The following is a 27,276-nucleotide window of genomic DNA, read 5'->3' as shown; positions in this document are numbered from 1 at the left end:
TCCTTTGTGGTTTATCTCCCTTCTTCCATCCTCCAACAGACTCCAGTGAAAACGTGCACAGCCCTCACTCCAGAGCTGTGGCTTGCAGGACTTTACAAGCCACATTCACCTTCCAGCAAGTCCAAGGTGGCACCCTGCCACTTCCCATCCTTGCGATCTGACCCTGCAAAATGTGGGATCATCCTGAGAGAGGGACAAGCCACGGCACAGCCCAGCCCCCGCCGTGCTGGCAGCCCCTGCAAGGGCTGGGGACACGTCCCACAGAGCTGCCAGCAGCACTGGCCGCTGAGCAGCTGTGAAAGACGACTGCAGTGCTGAGAAGTCCTGTCTTGGAACCACTGGAGAGGCAGAAAACAACCTGGAGCCAGATACCAGAGATGGGCAGGGAGAGGGGTCATGGGCAAGAGGTACCGTATTTAGCCAGAGGAAGGAGACAAGAGAAATCAATTCATGGAGCAGGGGGAGCTCCAAGACGTGAATCAGGGTGCAGACACAGAACGAAGGACAGAAGTGGCATTGGATGAATGGTACAACATTCACAAAACTACAGAAAGAGCATTTTGAGATTTCAGTTGTCCTAGGGACATTTATTTAAAGTGCAGCAGCTACAAGCAAAACAAACGTATATGAGTCTGTGTACAACAGCAAAGGCTGTCTTGGAGTTTGTTCTCATTCCAATAAGCTATAACAATTCTCCCTTCCTCTGTGATAGACTGGGTAATTAAAACACTATTTTCCCAATAAACCCAAGAAGTTAGGCTTTCTTTCACCCCAGTTAATTATCTACTCTGTCACTGTAGTAGTAATCTGCTTTCATCTGACTTGTAGCAAATCACCCTTCAAATGGATAATTAAAACAACAAAAACCCACTACTAAAATAAAATTTCATCCGGTGTTTTTCATGCCAGAACAGCTGCCAACAGCCTAGGAAGTCAAACACAAACAAGGCCAAAGACAGTAAAGCCAGCACATGGAGTGACCTGTGCCAGCCAAGCCTCCTGCCCTTCCGGAAGGCAGGGCTCTGGGGAGGTAGCAGGGGCACAGGAGCACTTTTTGTGTCCCCAGGGAATCAACACATCACCTGCACGCCACAGCTGCTTACGCACTGGGCAAGAAGCAACGTCCGTAGTTTCACTACACTATCCTCATGAGTTGGACAGCTTTCATCACCCCCTGCCCAAATCCCTCTACAAAGCAAAGCTGCCAACGTTTGGGTTGGCATGGGCCTGAGCAATCCTAACGCACGAGCAGTAAGATGAGATGAGAAGTCCCACAGCTTCTGAACAGGGTCCAAAGGCACATTTATGGTCACACCACAAAGATGTGCAAGCAACCTATGTGTTTTGTTTTTCCAAAAGTAATTCCATGAGCTTAGTCTGTAGTCATGTTTGCATCATAAAAATCGTTTTTTTCAGAAGGGGAACTGAAGAAAAGCAGTGTTTATTTGGTTAGATGTGAAGCTAACACACAGTACAGACATGAATGTGTAATGGCCAAGGAAACTTTGTAAATCATCCTAGACGCTAACGCCACTCTCCAACACTATATGTAGGTTGATGCTTTCAAAGCTTGACTTTGTTAATATTTTCCAGTCATGTCACATTCCATGACGTCATTGTTTCAACAGCTGTGTTCAGGTTTGTTAAAAAAAAAAAAAAAAAAAAAAGGCAGGAAAAAAAAAAATATTCCCTTATCCCAAGGCTCTGTAGTAACTTCCCAAGTATTTGATTCTGGGGTGCTGAAAGAAAGTATCACATTAGTCTACATTCTTCCTGACACGTACTGTAATATATTTCACAAAGTGCTGTTCAGTTTTATGATAGATATAAAATGCTAAAAGGACAGAAAAATTAAAAGAATAATTCCATCTACTTGCTCAACAGGAAAGTTACCAAGTCCTGAATAAGTATCTGAATATCCTTAACGATAAGCTTAAAAATACACAAAGTAAACATTTCCCTTTTTTTAAAGACAGAAATCTGAGATCTTTGAATTTGTTAGATGCACACAGAAAATACAGACCCTTGATTTTCATAATTTTAACTGTAAAAAAACCTACAGATATCCTATTTCAGCTACATGGGAGATTCTGCTCCATGACTGTAACTTTCCAAGATAGAAAGCTGCTAGTCCTGAAACTCTACATTGGCCCAAAAATACAACTACTAAGTTACTCTCACATGTGCTTTACCATTATCACCTCTTGCTTAATCTAACCTCGTGCATGCACTGTACATAAAACACATTCATATCTACATACAGAGATGGGTATGTGGATAAATATACAAATACAAGCACATGGGTTCAAATGTTTTCATTCCTGCTCGGGTATGTTTTGACGCGTACCTATTTACTGATGTCTGTGTCTGCCTTTGCTGTCCATCAGTGATGGGGCTCGTATAGTCCCTGGCCAGCTCCTTCTTTACCAATGTGATCTTCCATTTGAGTTCTTCCCCCCATCAGAGAACAGCTCATAACCAATACCAAGATCATTTCCTCTTAAACACTGAGCTCTTCACTGCCACCAATATGCAAATTGCAATGGTGTTTATAATCTTCTGATATGCCATAAAATGGAATGGAAAATTCCTCCATTTACAAAGCAGTGCAGGGCAGGAAGACGGGTAATCTTCACAGCTCTTTCCCCCTCTTTAGAGGCTCTGGAAGTACTCAGTACAATTTTGTAATCATGTACTTAGATGTATTTATAAAAATTTCCCTTGTTAAAATCCAATAAACGGAACGTGTGACCTGAGGTGACCTCCAGTTCTCGAAATTCATTGTCACTGTCTAATAGAATACATTCATATACACATTCTTAATAAGTGTGTAAGGGTCCTGGTAGACACTCAACAGTGACTGAAAACATCTTGGTGACCCACTGATGGAAAAGGTCAGATTTCAGACTAGAGATTTTTCCCATTCTTGGCAATCTATAACAAATTCATGTACAGTACTAAATTTCCAGATCTTTGTTTAACAGAAACATAAAAATTAATGGTGTGTCAACCATCCAGTGACCTGTGAAGGGAGTTTTTCTCTAAGAGGTACCGTCATACAGAGAATATGCTATATACTAGTGTATTGTGAATGTATGCCAAATGGAAAAGGAATTAAACACGCTGAAGGGAGGTTTGGTTACTAATACCATATGGCAACAATAAGAACAAAGAAAAATGTTAAAATCTTTCTTTTTAAATTCTTCTATTTGGCAAAATAAAAAGACTAAACAAGTCTGACTTTTAAGCCAAATAAAAACCATGTGCTTTAACTCTTTCCAGTCAGTGTCCATACTTTAAATAAAACTTCTATTTTTCATCTATCTGGAGGTAAAGCAGACCCATATCTAGTAAGTGAAAAGAACTATCTTCAAGACAATAAATAGAGAGGGGTTTGACGGATCAGGACCCTGGTTATTGTTTCAGTATAAAACCAGAACCATTATTACTGTAATTACCTACATATTACGTCTTAAAATTTAAAAACAACCATCATCCCTCAGCAACCCTCCCTCTACTCTCTAACATAACAACTGAAGCAGCTAACTTCTAGAGCAAGAATAAAGTTCCAAGCATATGTAAAAACAACTCCAGTGCAGTGCTCTCGTTCCTTTAATAGCACGGGTTGATATGAATGGCTTGTTTCTTCTTCTGCCAGATTCCAGCTGCTTCACTTTGTTTATTACTGACTTCAAAGTTTAAAACACTGTCCTGTCCCAACAAATAACATCCTCCAGATGGCATTATCTCAAGTGTTCAGAGCACTGGGGATAGCACAGCACCTGTAGATCTGGAATTCTGCATCTTAAAATCTTTAATGAAAGTGCCTTTTTTTTTCTCTTGTGTGTCTTTCCCCCATCTTGCTTTTTCCTTACAAAAAAGTATTTACATCTGGGATATAGTTACAAAAACCATCAGCAGGGAAACAGAGTTGTCAGAAATTCTTTACAGTAATGACAGTAAAGTAGAAGAATACCTACAAGCCTGAAGGCAACAGAACCACTATCAGTAGAAACACTTTACCTGCTCCTCTTACCTGTAAGTAAAGATGTGAAGCATGTATTTGTGCCAGTGTGTGTCCGATCTACATCTCCATGGATATCTGTATTGTAGCAAAGAAAAATTCACTCATTTTCATACATGGTTGTACAGGCAAGTTACCAAGTACAGCAACCCAAGAAGCAGCATTTTTAGCAAAATTAAAATTATTCCAGACTTCCTGGGCTAACGTAACCTGTTAAGAAACATCCATATTTTGATGTAAGCAATTCTGAAGGCTTCACTGAAAGGAGAAAATACACTGCAATGTCAGTCACGTTAATAATTACAATTGCATACAGTATTTCTAGTTCAAGCTCATGTCTAGCTATACCCTGCATATTGGCTACAAAATTCAACGCTTCTGGAATTTAATGGCTTATGCAGTTGAAAGTGGGTATGGTAAGGAACTAGTCACATGGCCTCCACATTGTAAAGTATACAGCATTCTCAGGAATAAGCAGGACCATCAATGGTTTCTCAAATAATCCAATTGTTTGGACAAATTATTCTCCATCCATTAGAAATGATAGCTCCTCCATTTTTCTAGCCCTGGCCACCTTGAATCCATATGCATATTTATGTTATTGTGAAGAAGGTGTCCTTTCTCAGCTCTGCCAGAAATGAAGCAAAAGTGCTTAAGCATGTGTGCTTTTTAGGGCAGGGACTCTCTTCTCACTGTGCAGATGCTTTGCTAAGCACAGAGCCCCTGGCTGCAGGTCAGGTCGCTGCCTTCCACTAGGACAGGAATACAGAAAGCAAGAACAAGATGCACAAGATGCTCTGCAAATACATGCAGTTCTGCTTTTGTAACTCAAAACCAGACTGCCCCTAACTTAGCCGGTTTCATGACAAACAGAAAAGACTCTAGGCTAACTTAGGCTAAATTTCTAGACCTGAGTTACATGAAAGGGGTAGATTTACAATTAAAACACTTCAGCTGTTTTACAGAAATAGACTGACATCTGTAGGGCTTGAGCCAAAAATGTCTGGATTTAAAAGCATGAGTCTACTGCTTGAGCTGAAAAAACACAGTTTCGTTCTCAAAGGCTTCAGCCAACTCATAAACCTCCATAAGTGGGCCACAGACACCAGTGGAGACAGAAAACTATATAGTATGAGTTCAGTTCAAGTTTTGACCTAAACTTGGCAAATTCCACCTTCCCATGGTGTAATATATTTGCAGAAACTCTGCATACAAGCACACAGAAAATAAGCATGCATACACACACACGCTTTTCTTTTTTTGTTTGTTTGTTTAAACCCTAATGTATATCCTAGCTATAAATATTTCTGAAAAGAAAATACATTCAGATCCCGAGTCAGTAAAGGAGGGTGGGACAGAGGCTAAGCAGCTAACAAATTTTTCAAAGCAGAATATTTGAAAATGATTTTTCCTTCTCTCAAGTCTGAGGTTCAAGGTTCAGTGGTTTTCCAAAACATGCTATATTCCCACCAACAGCAACACTAAACAGAGCAAAAACTAGAAATGCATAAAATAAACTAGAACCAGATTTTTTCAGAATCCTAACACAGAGACCGGTAGGGAAGGGCAGACAAAAAGCAGCTCCAAAAACATCTAGGAATGAGATTGCAGAGTTTACTAAATAAATATTTCCTCTTGGTGCCTAAAAATCTACTCTGCTCCTTTAGATTTGGCATATTTTGCTCTGCAGAATATCTCATTGCTTAACAAATGTGTTCCCCGGCCACAACTCTTGCTGCTGTTTCCCAGAAAATCACTTCCAAAAGATATGTAATGACCTTTCCAAATAACTACAACAATTATTAATACTAAGAAGAATTATTAAAAGTCAGTACGATTTTTCTGTACAGACGCTTGTGATTTTTGGATGTGCAATTGGCTAGAAACAAATAGTCTTAACTTTTAAGCATTGCTGTTTCTTGACTGCAACCATTTTCTTGAGGAGAAATGAGATGAGGGGTCTGCGGTAAACCTTGAAGCAGCAGCTTCTATTTCAAAGTAAAAAAGGAGGAGGAGTTGGTTCATTACTGGTACAAAGTCTATGAAAAACATTAGGAAATGTGTATCTTGTTCAAGGGCTGGGGGGACAAGTAATCTCTAAGTCCTAGACACAACCTAGGCAAACAGCCGGTGGAATCAGGAGAATCTGACAAGTGATAACTAAAAACCTGCGTATCTAATTGTGTAATTAATAATTTATTTATTCAGTAAAACTAAGTATCATCTATATACCAATCTTTTTCTCATTTTCCGCAAAATCTAACACACAAGTGGACAGGAAGGTAATTTTACAAATATGCTTATATAATATATTCAGTTCTGTTATTCACACCTTAATGTTTGGGGATCCAAGAGGCATTTTAATGCCATAACCTGAAGCAAAATGAAGAAGCTCAAAAAACCCCCCAAACGATCGATAGTGGGAATTCGCACTAAATTCTAAGATAAAGTTATGCAGATTTCCCTCAGGATGCAGAATCATTCACTGCAATCCTAGCAGTAGGACTGGCTCCACTGAGACCTCGTATCTTAACAATATTAATTGCAGCAATACTGCCTCCAGCTTATCTACATCATACCACAGTGCTAGCATTCATAGCCTACATGGGGAGTGGCAAGCAAAAAAAAAAAAAAAAAAAAAATTTATCAAAGCTTCTTTTTAATTCCTAAAAGTTACATGGTCTGGTTTTATTTAAAAATAATTAAAAACTAATTTACATGAGTAATTAAAGTCAAATGAACAAATTCAATGATGTTTCATCATAAATTAGAGCTTCAGTGGGTTTGAAAATGAACATCATTCCAGGTCACACTTAAAATGAAGATGGGTGTCCCAGTGAGGGGATCCCCTAAGGAAATGATGTTCTTTTGTAAGCGCACAGGCCAGGATACATATTGGGTTACTCCAGAGTCCCTTGCTGCCTCACCATTCTTGTTTAGATCAGTTTGGCCCACACAGTTAAGCTACCAACAATTGCTCCAACGGGCTGCGCTTACGTAGTCTTTGATGTGTGGCTGTCGGTATCGCTTGCGATGCGGATAATTTGGGGCAAATGACAATCTCTACCTATCAGACAGGTTCAGTATGTTGCAGGTCAAGCCTGAGCACGTTATCTGCAGCGCTGCTTGTACTGCCCATGCTTACTAAGCATCGCACGCTATCCAGTCCTATTAACTCCTCAGCTGCGCGACTATTAAAAAAATCGTTAGGAATGTAAGAGGACAACTTCCAGTGGATCAGCGTGAGAAGCCACAACCTACTTTCTGTCACTTAAAAGTGTGATGGGAGACCTTGGTGAGCTTGCCCTCAAACAGCCAAGAGGATTTCCTGGGCCAGGAGGTTCCATCGCCTCCAGCCACGGCTGCAATAGGCACCCAGATCTGAATGTAGGCTAGGGGATGGGCATCACTGGGAAGAAAACGGGAACCTTTCTGTATGCACGGCTCTTCAGACAGTGCTGCAGGGCAGAACTTTCTCATTGCAAGTCACTCTTCACATATAATGGTGTCATTAAATGCATCCTTATAATAAAAGCTTATGTAAGATATACTAAAAATTAAAAAATATTCAAATAGTGTTTTTCTAGACGTATTTCTCTTTTCTGAATACTTATAAATCTAAATATTCACATGACCCTAATGATTTGTTTTGATGATTTTCACTTACAAAGTCATAGTATTCTCCATATGGAAACAGTTTGCCAAGACTCCTATTACTGTACTACCATTACAAAGATGTGGCATATTAAAGTGCTTATACCTACAGAGCAATTACTCAATTTTTATAATTACACCTTTTTAAAAGGATTGTGAATGTTTTCCCCAGGAAAAAACACAAGACAGAATAGAACCAGCCGTATACAGTTAGCATTTTCCAGTGATACATTCTAATAAACACAGGGATATTTCTATGCACATTTCCAGCATATATGCTGACAAACTTGTTAACAAGACCTCCTTTCAAGCCCTTTGTTTAACTGCAGAAGATGGCCACTAAAGGCCTTACCATTTGTGCATTTCAATTAACTTTGAAAAATATATTAGGAATAAGCAATTTCAGGAAGTTTAGACAGGCAAGCAATTTTTCTATTAGCTCAGAAGGAATACTGTTGTAATCTACATAAGTAAGCATATGTTAAAATCAGGAAAACATTAAATGTCTTTACTGGAAGATCTGCTGGGAGACAGCCATTATGTAAGTGTCCAGACCCTATTCTGCCAAAGACGGTCTAAACTTTCTCTTGAAATAAGCACCCAGTGTGACGACAAGTAACACTGCCTCTACAATTTAATGCCCAGGACCAGAAACTTGGAAATGTCTGAGAGCAAATATATGTTTTTATCCTGTGCTATTTTAGAGTTTGTCAAAATCTAAAATGTTTAAACTTTGTGCAACAGAGATAAGCATTCCTCCCTGTAAAAAAAAAAAAAAAAAAAAACAACCCACACACACAAAAAAAAAAACCCACCACACAACAAAACCAAACAATCTAAGAACCTTGGCCTGCTACGTGGGAAAGAGTAAAAACAAAATTCCTTTGCAATACTTGGGTGAATCTGAGCTCTAAATCAGTAGAATAAATGAACTACAGAAACTTATCGCTCTACATCTACGCTACATATTCAGCACATTACACCACCTTCTTCACTTCTTCTTAGACACATCGCTACTGATTTCAATGATGCACACCTCCATCTCTGCTAACCGCTGTACAAAGCCGAGAAAACACTGCCTGCTGCTCCCAGCAACACCGTGCCTCTCGGAGACTGATTTCACTACTGACCAACGGTTCCCCAGCAGCAACAGTGAGACCAACAACTGTTGTTTGCAACCCAGAAACTGTCCTGCACAAATCTTCGAGCAGCAGTGGAGCTGTGCCTTCTGAGACACTGAGAATGCTCATTTACATTAAGTTCTTATTTGGGCAGGTGTTTCTTTACCTCTGAAACTGCACAGGCCCGCACACACAAGTTGAAATTCTGAATGCTGGCTACAGTAACTGACAGTGACAACTCCTTCTAGTATCTACTGCCAACTTATTTTAGAAAGCATTGCAGCTCTTTGATATTCACTCTTCTCAGTTCAAGCTGTTGGCGCCAAACCTGATTTGCACTCAGTTCATCAATAGTTTTCTTCATTGCTTTGGGCCACAAGCATGATTAATACAGCTTGTAAGCATCCTGAATGAAAATAATTTATCAGTTATCTGGGTTTAAATATTCCTGGCTGAAATGCAGGAAACCTGCACTGCCAAGGAGCTTGTACAGAAATCCAGTTGGCGTGTGTGGGAGCAGCTTCCCTGCAGAGGTGCGGGCTGCCACCGGCCGATGGGCTGCGACTTGTGCAGGTGAATGGCACAGATGCCTGGGTCTGTTCACCCCTCGAGCACACACTGCAAACTCCTGAATTCTGGAATTGCACAGGGTTCATAGGAGGAGCAATTATGGAAAGCTCCTTAGGAAAGCAGCTTTTGCAAACCCTCCGTATACCTGACAATGACATAAACCCAATTATTTAGCACAATTTTAATCTGCCACAATGACACCCGGCGTGTACCAGTAGGAAAAGCACAAAGGCAAAAAAATCTTAGCTCATGTGTCTCATGGAATTTAATGGCTCCCCAGTATTTTACTTGAAGCAAATTCATTCACATTATAGTCACACACAGGCAACTCCCAAGTTCAGAAACACTTACTCTGCAAGTATTAGATAAATCGATCTGCTTTCTAGCAGTTTCTTGCACACGCTCACAGTAAGACCAGAAATTTTAAATGCATTATCCATTATTTTCGTTCTCTCCTTTTCTTAAATGTAATGAAAGACTCGAGTCCAGAATATACTTAAAATTCAACACATATACAAGTTGGGGAATATGTTTCCCCTCATCATTACTCTGTCACTGGCTACATGGCCTACACAAGAGCAGAAGAGAACAAATGCTTAAAGATCATCTTTCTTTATACAAGACAACACTTGAATGTCACTGTTAGTTGATGCAATATGGAGGGTTTTTTTAATCTTGGAGGGAGAGAATGCACATGTTGCAAGGTCTCTCGAAACAGGACCATCTCCTACCACGGAGGATGCCTGGCAGAAAGGGGCCTGGATCGTGCCTGGGGCCTCCCAGTCATTCTGCAGTGCAAACCATAATACAGTTTTACTGCCCAGGTTACAGTGATCCAATCCTTCCCTAGTCCTTCAGAGGAGACAAGCAGGTTAATGCAGACTCATTGTCCACTGCTCTGTATTTTTTTAGATAGCTACTTGGAAAGTGGATCTCATAGTAGCCAAGGTGTAGCATTATTCACACAACCTACGTTTATCGTGCACAGAAACTTCCTGGAAATGTATTCTAAATCTGATAAGAAAAATCCTCATTAAGAATCATTTGCTTGTTTAATTTTCACTTATTGAGCTTTAATGTACCATAAAAGTAAGTAATAACAACAGCGTCTTAAATAAATACTGCTTGTCTTGTACTCATTAATGTTTTAGAAGAACACAAAACTGCCTCTAGATACAGGAAGCTGCTGGAAAATAAAAACTAACCAATCATATAAACTAAAATGAGAGCTTTAAAGCATTTTTTTGTTGAACACGGAGTTCAACAAAAATGTATTCTGTTCACTGTACACACGACACCAATGGGAATAAGAGCCAGTTCAAGTTCTAAGTTACCATTACTTGGGTAATAGTTTCAAGCTGCAAGGCACAGCTGTATGGGCCCAGCCAGACAGGCTATCACAGCAATGCTTTGATAGCATGGGGCCCTTAAGTGTCAGGATATAGAAAAGGCAGCAGTTGTTGGCTGTGAAAACAGTCTGATACAAACCAGATGGGGACTTACTTGATGGGCAACACAAAGGAAAACAATTGGCTCATTCAACAAAGTCAGGCCACTGCCCCAGAGAATTAACAGAAGACAATAACAGTCAACCAGAGTTGATGCAAACAAGAAACAGCCATGTGGTTACGGCTTAAGGAATTGTTTCTCCTCAGACTAAACATAAAGTTTTGATTTCTAATTCTTATATTCATTAATTTCAGTCTCCTTTACAAGCCCCCTCTTCCTCCAAAGTCCTCCATATAATTCATTTACGTAGCACCAGCCTTCACACACCTACTTAACCAGAAAAAAGTTGTATGACAAAGGCAGCTATATTAATCTAATGTTTCCTGAAGAATGCCAAGACCACAGACAACTTTCTGAACCGTGTCAGAACAACATTACAGATACACAGCACACAGTGTGTTATTAGACACATTTGCATGCATATGGCAGTATATTTACCGATTCTTTCTGACTTGAAATGCATAAAGCCCAGTAGGTCACATGCTGGGTTACCAGAGTACAGATGTCTTCCAGTTTTCTAAGGAGTTCTTCTGGTTTCTTACTTAATTTTTTTCAGAAGTAAACTTCAGATCAATTATGTTACCATATAACAGTTTTGTTTGTCAGGCCACAGTTAAAAATCTATTAAAATAGCTATTACCAAACTTTTTTGAAGCAATCAAAAATTCAAAAATTGGCTACTTCAGCCATAACACAAAATATCCGCAACCCATTCATTTTTAGAAGCTTGTAGAAGATTATGGTCCAAAATCTTAATTGCTCTTGCTGTTTTATTACAGGAAATATGAAAGTGACATGTGCAAAGGTATTTTGATTACAAATTACTTACAGAGATTGCACAATAAGTCAGACCTCTAAGGGCCTTCTGCAATTTCACTCTCAGACAAAAAACATCTGAACTTTCTTTTCGTATGCTTCAAAATATTCCCTCTGGCAGGCCCTGCACTGCAGTGCTCTACCCGAGTGTGAATGGTTCGATGGCACACTTTGAAAGACAGTCACATACTCGGATACCCAAGCAAGTATGTCTACAAAATGCAGTGACATCCAGATGTCCTGGATGCCTTATGAAATCACATCGTCCTGGGACCCATCAACTTCAGCAGACCACCACATAACCCCTGAGCTTCACTGCTTCTGGAGATTGCTTGATGGCTAGTTCATGGATTTCCAAGCTAGCGTTGTTGCATGACGTAAACATCTCCTAAATACATCACTTGGACCTATGATGGGTACACATGAAGTCTACTCTTCTTCATAAGTAGTGCTTCACTTTCAATGCAGACTTGCAAAAAGCAGCTGGATTAAAGAACTGACTGTATGGTTCTCATTTAACAGCTTACACTGGACAGACAGAGCAAGGGAGTTTGTCTTCAAAGAAAGTAAAAAACCCCTACTGAATTAATGAAGTATAGAGTTCAGGCCCTAATTGCCATCTTAAGTGGTTCTAGCTTTTAGCAGCTGTGGTTCTTAAGACTGTGAGCATGGTTTTCTTCCAAAAAAAAAAAAAAAAAAAAAAGGACTAAAACACAACCTTGGCTGCATTCAAAACAACTGCCACATACTGTAGGTAGAACAGTAAGGTTTTACTGCAGTTTCCTGCTATAAGCACAGAGCCAACACTCCAACAGAGCCGTTGTGTGCTGCACTCTCTCTGAGCTAAAACATCTCTCCAGCAGAATCATGAGGCTTGTTTCCAAAAGCACAGCCAAATTCTTGAAACCTCAGATGAAGGGGTGGGTTGTCACATTGTAGCAGAGATTTTGCCTGCAGTGCTGCTATTATTTATTTTTCACATCATATACATTGAGGTCAGAACACGTTTTTTACATACAGCTGAAACTTTGGGTTGAGTCTTCGTTAGGCCATTTCTAGAAGATTATGAATCCTATGAACAGATCAGCCTTTATCAAGCCTTAACCTCAGAGATACTGGCTGTCGTAGCCTTGCATTTAGAAGTAGATGAGAGGAGTAGAACCCTCTTTAAATCCCACGTCTGCTTGTACAGGCAAACCCCAATTGCTCCTGAAAAAATGGTTTTGGACATCGTTCGTCAGAGAACGCCTCCACAAAGGACGGCATGTAAAGGCCAGCTGGATCTGGGGGAAGCATGACTGCCCAGCCTCCCCTAAAGTGAGGACTCCACCAGGAAACTGCTCCCCCCTTTCTTTTCTCTCTCTTTTTTTTTTTTTTTTTAATCAGGAAGGAAGCTTCATCTTCAGAAACAAGCATTCCCTGTGTAATCTTCCTGCTTGCCTGTCCCTAGGAGCAGGTCCAATTACTGAAATAAGCTACATGAACTTTTAAGAAGTTAATCGCATATTTACACTGTAACTCAAACTAGTAAATATTTCCCATTTATAACTTTGATTTCCATAACAGGGCACAATGGCAGCTATTAAGTAAATAAAACAATTTCCCAAGATCTGTAATTATGGTTTTAGGATTATAAAAACAAACTGAAAAGACCCAGAAATTTAGCAACTGCCAGCAAATTCCATGCTTTTTACTTCTACTGAAGATACAATGGCCTGACAAGGACAGAAACTGCAGCTGTTGTACTGTCTTTAAATACATATAGCTCTGCCCAAGTCTTGTAATATGTACAGTGCATAAAACAAGGCCACAATATGCAACCCTGAGATTATTACTTTACTGTAACAACCTGAATTAAGATGGAGGTCTGCAGGATAACCCATATTAAGTCAAACTTGCTTTGATGCATAGTTTTGAGCCAAAACATAAATGTAATTCTACCAGACTCAGAAAATGTGAGATACACATTTTCATTGTTCGCATATGGTTGATGATTTGTTATTTTGTATTAAAACTGCATGCCCATCTGACATTAAAAAAGAAAGAGTTAATGAAAATCAAAGTTGTGCCATATACAGTTACCTCCCTGTGGCCAAAGCACTGGGGGGAAAAAAAAATGCATTTTACAGAACTGCTACATATTTTGTGCCACACAGCTTTCACTCAGGTAGTTTAGAAAATTGTGCTTAAAAACAGTTCTTCGTTCTTTAAAAGCAAACCGTACATTTTAGATTAAAGTGACAACGCAGATACAAAGGTTCTAAATCTAAATTAATTTTTCTAAGTGTTTTCCTGAATGACAGCATTCACAATAAAAACCAGAACATAGTAGTCCATAGACAAAATTTAACCCATCTCCATCATTTACTACTGTTCCTTGCAAATGCAGTCACCAAAAGTACATTTGCAACTGCTGTTTCAGAGATGAGGGTTTTTTGCATTTTACTTTCAAAATTCATTTTATGGAATATGAAAAGTGTTTTAACCAAGTTTTACATTTGCACATGTTATTCAACACTATTACAACACACAATTCCATATGCAACCTCAGCAGTGAGCAACAGGTCATGCGTGACAACTTTAATCTTCACTCACCAGTCCTTACTCTATTTTTAAGAAGAAAGCTACTTTGGCAGACTGCATTTCTCAAAATCAGCATGTTAAAGAGCAGCATTACCATACTTTATATAGTGTTCTTCATTTGGAAGACATTCCAGATAACATTTACTCCATGCTGTTGCCTTATCTGAAAGTCTCCTGGGCTCCTAGTCTTAAGATATGAAGCACATGGGCACTGGGAACATACATTTATATTTAATTATAGGCAGTCTGTATCACTGTATTGAGAAAGGGGTGCTGGAAAAACCTGGCCTCTCTTCAGTGCATGAAGTAGGAGGCCTGTTTGTTCCTAAAGTATCTAGAAAAGTAAGCAAATAAAGTACCTAGTAATGACACTGTTCATGCGCATGAAAACTGCCTCTAAGTCAAGCCCCTTCACAATATAATAAGCAGCAAAATTTAAAAAAATAACATTACAGTTTGACTGTGGACACCAATCATCTAAATATCCATCTTTATTGGCCATTTAGGTTTTATTAATAACTTTACAGCTATGTCTCGGCTCTGCTAGCAGTGCAAAAATTTACAAAGCATTAAAAAAGAAAAAGTTTAATGGCTGAGAATGGCAACTTTTGTAAATCCCCCATCTCCTTTATAAAAGAGGTTTGGGAGCAGACAGGCAGAATCTGTAGGTTACTCATCACTCACATTAATCTACCTCCACTCGGCATACACTCTCATCCTAGTAATTTCTCTTTTACCCAGCCACTCCCCACACAAACAGCTGGCTCCTTCCAGTTTTTATGTAGTGCTCTAAAAAGCTGAATGGAGAGCTCTTTAAGAACAGGTAAAGCTGAAGGGAGACCAGCTGCCTCTGCCCAAGAACCACCAAAACCAACATAGCAGGGAAAGCAGAAGCTGCTCCTTCTGTCGCATTACTCTCAGACTGGATTATAAAAGGCAACATCTGTCTTTCCTGACAACCAGAGAAATAAAACAAACGCAGCACATACTGAAGATAGAAAGCCTACATTTCTCCTATCGCAGTGCTATATATGTTTCCCCAAGTTGAAATACGTGTTTGTAATACTTCTTGTCTTCACCTGTCACCATACAGTATCCACGCAATGTGTTGCCAGCACCCAGAGGCATCAAGACTTCCTGGTCTGATACTGATGCCTTTTATCAAAGAAAGGCAACTTTCACACTAAAAAAGAAACGTGAGATAAGAGACCTACTTAAATGACTGTTAATCCAAGTAAAGACGGTCATTCTAGAAGATCCTATAGTCCATCTGCCAACTGAACTAACACAGAGTCAGCAGCAGGTCTACCTGAGACAGCTGGAATGGTTCCTGACTCCAGCTTAGCTGGCACTGATGTACCAGGCTGAAAACAATAGTGACTGAGGAGTGGAAATACATCTTGTTCAGGAAATTGTCTTTGCAGGCTGTAATCTCTGACACAGGCTGTAGCATACTCCTGGAGGCAATAACTCCAACCAAATGCTCTGCTGAATAAGACAATGCTATTTCCTACAACACATCTTGTTATGGTGACAGACCGAAGCACATCATTTAGAACAACTAGGAATCTCAATTTAAATTCATTTGCCATCACTGCTAACAAATAGGCATGTGAATTAAAGTAGTACAAAATAATAAAAATTGGATGCCTCTACAACATTATGACAGAAGATGATGTATAAAGGGACTTCAGTCTCAACTATATGTGTCTAAGTGAGTAGCAGGTTCAGCAGAGACTATTCTGATCGTTTTCCGTGACCTACCACACAGGCCACAAAACAGCTAAGCATGCTTACTTTCTAGATGCACATCAGTTCTTTCTTATTAAACCATGGACTCAGAGCTGTGGAACCACTAATTTGTGAGAAACTTCTCCCTCCAGAGAAGAGCTAACTGGAAACAGCCCTCAGGCTGATTTAAGCATTAAGTACATGGGGAGTCTCTGTCCTTAGGTGGCTTGCCCAAGCCCATTAATTTTTTGTGTGTGTCCCCCATTTATATAAGCAATGTTTGCATGGAAGGTGAAAGCAGGTCAGCCTAGTCAGCTTGCTACCATCTGCTTTTATTCAGAGTTACTCAAGATCAGTGCCAGTGGGATCAGTGCCCATTAAGGGGGTTTATTGTGTGTGTTTATTTTTTGCTCTTTACAATGAAGGCAACAGCAATTACTGTAAGTTTGTAAAAGTGCATACAAATCATAATACACAATACAAAGCTGTTTCAGTCAGATCCTAGCGTGTTTACGAATCCTACACAGGCTGTGAGAAAGACTGCTTTGGCACAACAATTTGGATAGGCTGGTGAGCAGTGTGTTAGCGTCCAGGAGATCTGAGACTGTATTTAATACTTGCTATCAAGACCATACCCTGCTTGCAATGCATAGCGACTCCAGCTGATTCACTACTCCATGAAAATCTCACAAGAAAAGAAAAAGCATGACATTATAACTTGGCCCCCAGATGGGCAGACAATAGGTGGATTTATACAACTGGAAATGGGAACTGGTGAAAGATCAAAGGTAGACTGGCAAAGTGGAAATAGCAGTTTAGGGCTCTCAGTTAGTATATTACAACTCTTAAGAGTGAATATGCAGCAGCAAGAGGTACTCTCCTCTTAATGAGAATTCTGCCTAGGGTATGCTTGCTGGCTAGAGACGTAAGCTACAAAACAACCCAAACCAACCAAAAAAAAAACTCGAACCAACCAACCAACAAACACCCCCACCACCACCCCCACACCTCCCCACCCCGCCCCGAAGTGGCAAAAAGGGAAAACAATGGAAAAACGGAAAATATGGAAAAATCTGCATTGCAGGGATCGGGCAGTGGTGCTGCACGCAGCTCAGTAGAACTGCCTCACAGTCTGGACTGCTTTGGTTCCACTAGGTAGTCACAAGTGTTTTAAAAGCAAATGCAATTATGAATCTTTTTTTTTTTTAAAAAAAAAAAGAAATTCTAATAAATTTGGAAGTAAAATCCTTTACATTATTAAGATATGATGCTCAAGGGGCTGGGGCACCTCCCCTATAAGGCCAGGCTGAGAGCGTTGGGGCTGTTCAGCCTGGAGAAGAGAAGGTCCTGGGGAGACCTTTGAGCGGCCTCCCAGGGCTGAAAGGGGGGACAGGAAAGGTGGGGAGGGACCCTTTATCAGGGAGTATGGGGATAGAATGAGGGGTAACAGTTTTGATCTGAAAGAGGGTACATTTAGATTAAATAAAGAAATTCTCCCCTGTGCAGGGGGCGAGGCGCTGGCCCAGGGTGCCCAGAGCAGCTGTGGGTGCCCCCTCCCTGGAAGGGTTCAAGGCCAGGTTGGACGGGGCTGGGAGCCCCCTGGGCTGGGGGAAGGGGGCCCTGCCCGGGGCAGGGGGATGGGACTGTATGATCTTTAAGGTCCCTTCCAACCCAAACCAGTCTATGATTCTATAAATCTTAAGAACAGAAGATCCTCAGAACCCTTTGGTGTCTGTGTGATGTGATATAGACAGCTGATGCTCAGCAGGCACACATACTGGGTACCATATGATATTCTGAGGCAAAAAGATCATACAAGCTCCAGAACGTACATTGGATGCTTTATGCAGCAGTACCATCAGTTTTCAGCTTACCGATATGAAAAATGGACTGGTCCCTTATTATTTGCACATTACAACCTCCACGTATGAGTGAAATACCAGGCTTAATTTTGTTATTACCCTGAACTTTAGTTTATGATATATAAAATGCACTTTGAGTGATGCCACAGGCCACTGGATTAGATCACCTGCAATCCTTTAAAATCTAGGCTTGAAAGGGGAATCAGATGAGATTTCTGGATATTTACCTTGAGCCCCAGTAAATCTGAAAAAAGACAAGTAAAAATCCATGAATTTGACAGTCTCTGTAGGAAGAAATCCTTTAAGTAGTGATCACATTAGTTTGAATAAGTTTTTCTTTCCCTTTCCACAGAAAAAAAAACCCAACTGGTGCTGAAATTTCAGTGAAAACCCCGGCTGCTGTGTACAGACCAGGGAAGGGACTCGGTACAGGAATACACCCTGAACCTCAGCAAAGTAAGTGTATTTTAAATACAGAGATCTGATGAAAAGAGAGAAAGAAGCAACTGTGAACCGCTTTCACCTGCTCAGGCAACGGGGCTATAGTTGCCAACCTGATCTTCCCAAACTTAAAACTCCTGACCAGGAACATTCCTTCAGCCCATACTGGGTGATTTCTTGCTTTCTTCTCTTTACTGTATGAAAAGTGCAAAATCCATTCCCTCCAAAATTTAACCATACGCACATCCAGCACAGCACAGGAGTTGATTCTCATGCAGACTGCACAAGGGAAACTTGAAGATACACAAAGCTGTGCAGATTTCATCATGGGTGTGAAGCATCATCTGTACAGGCACCAAGGGAAGACTAAAAGGGGAATTTTTCTGCCTTTGCACATACCTCCCACAGTGAAAGTGCCTCCGCACAAGGTCAGAGAAATGTCTTGACAATACTGCAGCAGTGAGAGAACACTGTACCCCTCTGTGCTGTTTAAGGAGACATGCAGTAAGAGGAGAACTAACTCTCAGCCTCTTAGAAGTTGAAGAAAATTGCCAAGTAAACAGAAACCTAATGCATGTAGATCTCTAAGAAAAGAGCCAGGTGATACAATGGTGTGGAACTGGACTTCAGAGGAGAATGACTTCTGAGCATGATGGAAGGATATCCTCAGAGTGCAAGGCAATAGGAGCCTCCTTGGTACAGTTTTCTTTAAGTATAAATTGTTTTTTTTTTGGTTCTTCATTTCTCCATCTGATTACTTAGGCAATCTAAATTAATTGAAATCCCCCAAAAATCAAATTACTTTCTAGGAGTCTAAAAAAACCTACCAAGGAGATTCATGCTTCACCCACTAGTAGTTCCTGTTGTTCATGTCTTTGGCACAAATAAGTGAGGGGAAGAAACGACAGGTCTAGGAGACTGGAGGATCACTTTCCAGAAAGAGATCTTTTGAGAATGGGTGCAAGGATGTGCACAGTCCCGTGAAACCCACAGTAGTTACTGGTGCTTGGTTTCCCAGGACCCTAACTTCAAGCTGCAGAACACACCCATAGCAGGAGGATATCATTGTCTATAGTAACAATTCTACACAAGACTTTGCATTAAGCTGTGAAAAAAACAAACTTCTGTTTTAACATTTTGTCTGAAAAATAACCGAAGTAACTCAGTGAGAGAAGAAGCAACCGCAGATATAAATGGCACTTCTTAACAGATAAATAATATTTACAAAAGCCAAGAAATGAAAAACTGCTGTTCCAAATGTACTATAACACAGCTAAGTACTGACTTACAGTAATTCAAATTAGAAACTGTCAAGTGTGGCTATGGAGGATTTTAAGTGGGGTTATTATGCAAAATGCATACTTACTGCTCAGATGCATGTTTTCTAATGCATGGGCTATCATGTAACTGCTATGGACATGTACAAAAAAAGAAATCAAAAACTCTTCAAGAACTGGTGTTCTAAACCACTTTGTGGCACCTAAAAGCTACCGACTACTTCTAGAAAAGACAGAGTTTCTGTGGGAAATGCAGCTTTGTATTTCCTGACTTGCCCAAATGTAAAATACATTAACTGAATTATGTCAATGAGCCATCTGATAGCACAGCGAGGTAACTGTATATGAAAACCAGAGTCAAAATGGACCAGAAATAAGAGTTCGAAAGAAGCGCTGAAAAACTTACATAAGCCTCTAATAGGACATATCCTTGAAAAATGCCACAATTATAGCTAAGTGATTTTATTACTTCAGTTTCCAAGATGTCTCAGAAATTAGTCAAATTCAAGGAGCAACGTAGGCTACGCAAATTATTTCTGCCTCTCAGTTTATGGTGGTACCTACTCTCTACAGTGTGAAAGAATAGCTCTGGTTTACTTCACCAGTTGCTGTTTTCCGGGTGGTATGGACAGTCTTTAGCAAAAGCCCTTAGTGAAATCAGTCCAAAATAAGAAACAGCAGGATATTAAGGAGAAAGTAAACTTTCAGTAGAATAGTTGTTAAGAGCTTGACCAAAACAGTTCCAGTTCCAAGAAAAAAATAAAGACCTTTAGCCTTATCCTAATCATCTTCCTTCCTTCAAGCATCTGTTAGAGATTTGCTTCATGCCACAATAGTTTTAAGAAAAAATAACCCCAGACCTAACTCAAAGCAATTTCTGGCTGAAGAAGAGAGGCAAAGAAGTATTTAGTTATAGCCATATTTTCAGTATTACAGCTTTCAGTACAGCATAATGTCAATGTTAACACAGAAGTAGCCCATTTTCAATACCAAACAGGGACTCTGGAAGCTTTATTTTCTATACAGATTGTTTTAAGAGCTTCTTGCCCTCTTATTCATTTACTGCACAGATCATCTCCTCCCACAAGCAATTGTGCAATCTCTCTGTGGCAACAAAGCCAATTGCTTAGTGTTCCAATATTACTTTCCCATGTAGTTACGGCTGTCTGAAAATAATTCACTAGCTGGAGATAAAAAGGAATTACTATCATGAAGTTCTGCTTGCTAGGTCACATTTGAGAGTCTGCGCTGTAGAAAAATAATTACGTGAAAATACATCTACCCCTTGGTTCTGAGCTGCTCATATTAAAATTTAAAAATGCTCTGCAGTCAAGCATTGCCACCTGTTCTTTCAATTTTAATTTAAAAATTCTGAATCATCTTAATGTAAGCCTGAAAACGCTTGTATTCTGGAAATATGTGGATTCACCAACCACAACAATTATTATCATATTAAATTTATGAAGATATATGAAAGAATGGTATAAAGATTAAAGGGTATTATAAAGCCAAAATATATATGCATGTGTATTATATACTACAAATATAAGTTTTCAAACCACTGTCTCCACTATGTCTAGAGAAGGCACACATTTCAATTAATAATACGTTCAGGCTTTATTTTCAGTTGTAACTTTCAGGAGACATTACCCTTTCAGGCATGATATTGTAACAGTCCTACCGAACTTCAACTTTCATTAGAAGACATCAATCAACTTTCTTTCAGTAAAAACACATGTTCACTGTAGACCACAAAAATTTTTTAAACAACAAAAGAAAGCTCTATCTTATGTATATTTATGACCATAGACAAAAGATTAATCAAATCCTGTCATGTATTTATCAATTAAATAAAAAGGTTTTTTTTTCACATCCAACTCTAAGTCCAAAACAATTTCCCTTTTCTTCCAACACCATGAATTCACACTTCATTTCAGCGCTCTAGATTTTCTAAGTTCTAACACCAATACAAGCATTTGCTCTTTAAACTCTGAAAAAAATACCTAAATGGTCCTGACTCTGAAATGCTTCTCCATTTTCAGGCAAGTACTCATTGTCCCTTGCTATCTCAGTAAAGGCAACCATTTGACATGAAGTTTTCATAAACAGGGTGCTTTGAACTTACAGTAACAGATGTGCTTAATTTTAAAATATTATATTTACTTAAAACCCACATATACTCATCATGTTGCAAGTTTTCATTTTTCTTTCAAATGATTCTTATTGTTTTTTACCCTCAACTTTTTGCCTGATTAAGTTTGCTGTGATGAAGCTTATAGAGACAAGACCTTCTGGTTAAAACTGACAGACAGTTGTTTCCATTTACAAATCCTCTAGATTTTTATTGGCTAATTAAATATGTATACTTTGAATGAGATTTAAATTATCCTGGTATATAAATCATCTTTTTTTGTTTCTTCCTCTCAAAGAAAATTGACTACTGCCATCTCGTGGTCAAACATTTTCATCTGCCACACAGACATGGACTGTGCCCAAATACCTTGTATTACAGTATAGGTAAACTGGTTTGGGGTTTGTTTTGTTTTGTTTTTGTTTTTTGTTGTTTGTTTGTGCTTTGGTTGGTTGGTTTTAGTTTTTTTTTTTTTTGTTTTGTTTATTTTGTTTGTTTGTTTTTTTTTAAGATGACTATTCCAGAAGCAACAGATTTGATAAAAAAATATTTTACTCCATTTCTATCCCTTGCTAGCACCCTACTCATTGGTACAGGCTGGATGTGCTGTCTTGTTAACACTTTGAGACAAAGCTGAGGTGTAAAAGCATGAAGTATGGTGTTAGGAAGACTATTCCTCCATTCCTCCTTTTCTCTGATGCTTAATAGCAAGTGTTGGGAAGAAGAAGTGGAAGATTCCTATAACTGGCATTAAGGAAAACTGCTTTTAAAGTTTGGAATGAGTCAATCCTGCAAGGCAGACCTGTCACATAATTTCCTTTTCTGGTGATTTAGAAGTCATACTCAACTTGCTGGAAACTCACTTTCCTTAGGCAATCTGGATTTTCTGAACACCAGAGGAAAAATACAGTTCTCCCAATGAGAAAAAGTCATTGCAATGTTTTCCACTAAAATTAAATAAAAGTCCTTATTTACCCACTTTAAACAGATGTTGATAAATGTTCCTACAAAAAAACCAAGCACATGCACTAAGGTGTGCCACTGCAGTTCTGTAAGCTTTTCCACTAATTGCCCATAGAAGCTAAGTTTTACATTATTCATAACTTTCTTCATATGTAAACCATCGTTTTGAAATTAGGTTCCAAGTCCCACAACCAATAACATTGGCCTAGGGCTTTTCTTACCACTTATAAATATTTGAAGCAATGTAATTCCATCAGAATTCTATATAATTCAATTAGATGTTTTGAAAAAATTAAATGGAAGAAGTTCAAAGAATTATTTTAAAAAGGGCTTCAAGAAAGAATTTGTCTATACTAGGGTGGAGCAATTATAATTGCATATATTGTAGACATGCAGGTTTTTAGATTCCTATTCTTAGCACATAAGATTAAAACTGCTACATATCTCACTCTTACCACCTCCACAAGCTTATTATCTGTTAAAACAATTAATTATGGCAGTAATATGAAGTTTATCTTACTTCAACACTGACTTGAACTACAATAAACAAAAAATATTCTCTCCCTCTCATGCAACATCTTTAGCAGTGTTTGTTAAAAGTGTTAAGTAATCTCCAAAAATAGCATGGTTATGCATAGATAATATATAGTGTCCTTCACAAAAGCAAATCACTATCTGTTACACACTAGCTTGAAGCCCATCTCAAACCAGGCCACTTTAAACACTGAAAATCTCTATTTTTTTTTTTTTCCACATTTGCATGATCTTGACTTTATATTGTCTTTCACTTCTCCTCTAGTACTCCTGCATTTTCTCACGCGTATGAACCACTGCCATCTATCACAACATTATGAATATTTTGTTTGCTGAACAGCATTCTAGAAAGCAATTAAGATTCAGTTGACTACATAATATGGACATTCTAATGCTCTTGGCAAATAAAAATTTAAATAAATACTTAATTGTAAGGATTCTGATGACTTACAGATATATTTCCAATCCTTTCAGTGCATCACAACAATATCATAACTATGTACACAGATTTATACACACTATATATAAATGTTTGAAAATTTTGGGAATGTGGTAGCAATGGAAACCAAATTTTTAAAAATCAGAACTTTATCATACATCAGTATATAGCAACATTTAAAAGTAATGTGCCTAACTGAAAAAACTATGCTTGCCTATTGATTTTGATTTACCTTCTTGTTGCATCTCTTCAGACTTCCTTCTCACATGAATAACTCGGGGTCTCACAGTCTCATCCTGTGCAGCTCCTCGGCTTTCCTCCTATATATGACACATTAAAATCATATTACAAATCTGACTTTTGATGTAAAAGCACAGTAAAATTATGTGGAGCTTCAAGAAACACCCAAAGAGGTTTTTAAAGATTCATTAAAGGATATGCACTTGTTCTTCAACTTCAAAAGAATTCACATCTAAATTAGCCTATTGCAATGCTATTTCCTCTAGATGAACATCCTGGGAGCGGTACGTATGGCAAAGTGACATTTAGACCTGAAGACAGAGAAGATCCTCAATTTCTACTGCAAGTATATGGTGGAAAGCACATACAATTTCTCTGGCTTTCTTCAATACCCAGGACTTCTCCCTAGCTATTATCCTCCTGAGTAAAAAGAAAGTTGAAAGGGAAAAAAAAAATAAAAATTTCAGCACACAGGTTGGAAAACCCATGATGAGTATGAAATTTATTTCATTGCCCATGTTTTTAAAACCATTTTCCGCTTTTCCTGAAATGCTCTTCAGGACCTAGGTCTATCTCTAGAAAAACAGTTTCTTAGGAGCAGCAAACACTCCACATGTTAAAAAGGGAGACATCATATTTGTCAAGTATGCTTCTTATCTTATGAGATAACTGCAACAGGAATTGTGGCCCACGGACATTCCACTACATGTGACCAGGAAACATGAGAAGTATGAAACAGAGTCACCGAGTCCTAGAAGATGTCAGCATTTCCTAATGCAAATTAGATTTCATCAGTTATTCTGTTGATTCCATGGATTAATGTAAGTTCTTTAATGAAGATTCTTAAAGGAGGAACATGAGAAAGATCATAAATGTTTGCATGTCACACAGCATTTGGAGCCTACGGACCGGATTGCTGTATGACTTCTGGAAAAACTGTATGTCCTGAGAAACAGTGGCATGGGTATTCTCTTGAACACCTGATGATAAAGTACCAGTGGTATTTTGCTCCCCAAACGCTAAAAAAGAAGAAAAGGAAAGTATGCTTCAGTTCTGTAAGAGAAACCCTGCACTATTTTGGAGGCCACAAGGGAAACAAACAGCCAAAAATATAGATGAAAAGAAGAAAATTTTTATGTCTGGTGAACAATAAGCATGGTGCCAACTACACAATCAGGGCTTCTGATTTCTTTCAGCTAACATCTGTCTCCTACAATAACAGGAGTCTCAACAGTAATGATATTGCTTCTCACATACGTAACGATCATTTAAGCCAGTGTTGTAAAAATCAGGAGGAAAAAATAAACTAGTCAGTCTTTTCCTCAGTGGCTGCATGGATTTGTTTACACTCCCCAGTAAACAAAGAATAGAGGGCTACACTAGTAGCTAGCATGTCAACTCTCACAAGCACCAACACAATCTCACCAGCACACCATTGTGAGTGTAAGCTGACAAAAGTGAATATATGTGCACCTCCACAAGGCACTATCTGTATGGTTAGACCAATTAAGATTGGCACTAAAACTTGGGCACCTCTACACACCACAGTGTTGACCAACTCTGTTCATCATTTAAAGCTGACGAGATAAGAAAGAGTTGAGATGATTTTCTGAAAGCTGGAAGGTCTCATGGAAATGGGATATAAGGCCACCAATGTTACAGAACATTAAATGCAAGCAGTGTAACAGTATACTCATGAGTCCGTTTGAAGTGGGTTTTTGTTTTGTTTGGATTTTCAAGAAGACAAACCAAAAAACAGTTCAAACTGAACTGAGGTGCAAACAGAAGTTGAGAGATAACACAGATTTGTAACCTACAATTATGCATTCCTGAAGATTAAAAAACCATGTCTTTTGAAATACTAAAAATTAAAGCTAATGCGAATACCAAAGTGACAATCCCCCTTAAAAAATGCTGAATGTATAATAACATTCATATTTTTATAAGAACATTATAAAAATATTTTGCAACTAACTGATTTTCTAAGATTTTAACAGTGCATTTGGGACTTCAAATGATTTAGATTTACCATCTTTGAAATGTTTAGCCACACAAATATGACTTCAATGTTCATGTCCCTCCCATGATCAAAACGATTTACTTAGAATAGGAAGAGCCCAGCTCCTGCCTAGTCATTCTCCTGCTTCTTAGAGCTAGGAGCACAGAGGCTACAAATAACAATCAATTCCTGTATTGTTGCACAAGAATGGACAGAAGGGGTTAAACCAAAGATGCATTTAGTCTGGCCTTCTGTCTAACAGTGGCTAAAAGCATATATAAATCTCAAAAAAAAAAATGCCAGAAATGGAGGAGCAGCCAAGGAATTTGGGTAGATAAGAAAATTCCTGTATTACTTAAGCCATTTGTTTTGCAGTGAGTGACCACACAGACTTCACTCTTCACGACTAAAAGGCATTTGCTCCTGCCCTACATGAAAAGACAATGCTCTTTCTGTTGGTCAAAATCTGATTTACACACCGGTGCCAGGGAGCAAACAAGTGGTACGTATGTGGCAGCTCCACATCACTGCCCACAACCTCCCTGAAATGAGGATCCTGTTCAGACAGATAAAAGAAGCCACTCAAGTTTTGCCATAACAAACCCAAACATCCAGGAGGATTGTTCCCAGTTAAATCAGAACCAAAGCTCTACCAAACCCAAGGCCTAGCTGGACACCATCTGAAATACAGTGTATTTTCTCTAGTATCTCAACCACCACTGAAAGCCTAGCTTTCCTCCCAAATAGCTGATAGTTTAATTTTATTTCAATGAAGGCAAACACTACCTAGAAATGAAAAACAAGATCTGAAACAACTGATGTATGAGTCAGTGACTAACTTCAGAGGAAATCTTTTAAGAACTTTAGAGTGATTATCACCTTAAACATTGCATAGAAGTAATCATTCTGGAAGTCTGAGTACCTCTTGCTCTCTTAGCTGATATTATGGTACCAGAAAATCTGTTTCTCACAAGCAGGTGACAAAGCAGATCCAGCCATAGATCTGAACACAGATGCCATTCCTAATTGAAGCTAAGGGAAAGGCTCATCATTGTTACACAGTAGATAGATGCTGTCAAAACAAGCTTTCAAATCATCTGGTAACAGGATTTTTTTTTTTTCCAGATAAGGTGCTAGTCGAGGACCTTACGGAGCATGGCTTTGCCCCATCCAGGATAAATGTTTACTGTGGTTATCACTTATAGGTATGGTCAATGTCACAGAAAAGCTAAAAAGTTAGCCTGTGAGAAATAGTGATTTTGAGTCTTTTATCAGGGACACCCAAATAAAGGAAGAGATTATTTCATTTGGGGGGAAAAACACAAAACAAACAAAATCACACACACAAAGTTTGGGGGTTTGTTTGTTTGGCTTGGAAGGAG

At 38.9% G+C, this 27,276-nt stretch overlaps 1 protein-coding gene across 4 annotated transcripts in view; it reads right to left on the bottom strand.

Moving 5' to 3' along the window:
• The window catches only part of KIAA0586 (KIAA0586 ortholog), a 72,943-nt gene that overhangs the window by 972 nt on the left and 44,695 nt on the right, over nucleotides 1-27,276 (bottom strand). For all 4 annotated transcript variants that reach the window (XM_033009755.2, XM_033009756.2, XM_033009757.2 and 1 more), the window contains 2 exons: nucleotides 23,888-23,975; nucleotides 4,037-4,102 (listed from right to left, as the gene is read on the bottom strand). In XM_033009755.2, coding sequence (XP_032865646.2) covers nucleotides 4,037-4,102; nucleotides 23,888-23,975 — 154 coding nt within the window. The remainder of the gene's footprint in view (nucleotides 1-4,036; nucleotides 4,103-23,887; nucleotides 23,976-27,276) is intronic.

Source organism: Tyto alba, unplaced genomic scaffold, assembly GCF_018691265.1.
Source record: "Tyto alba isolate M040663 unplaced genomic scaffold, T.alba_DEE_v4.0 Super-Scaffold_29, whole genome shotgun sequence".
Classification (NCBI taxonomy): Eukaryota; Metazoa; Chordata; class Aves; order Strigiformes; family Tytonidae; genus Tyto; species Tyto alba.
Note: the sequence above shows the minus strand (reverse complement) of the source record. Positions and strands in the feature narration are given on the sequence as shown.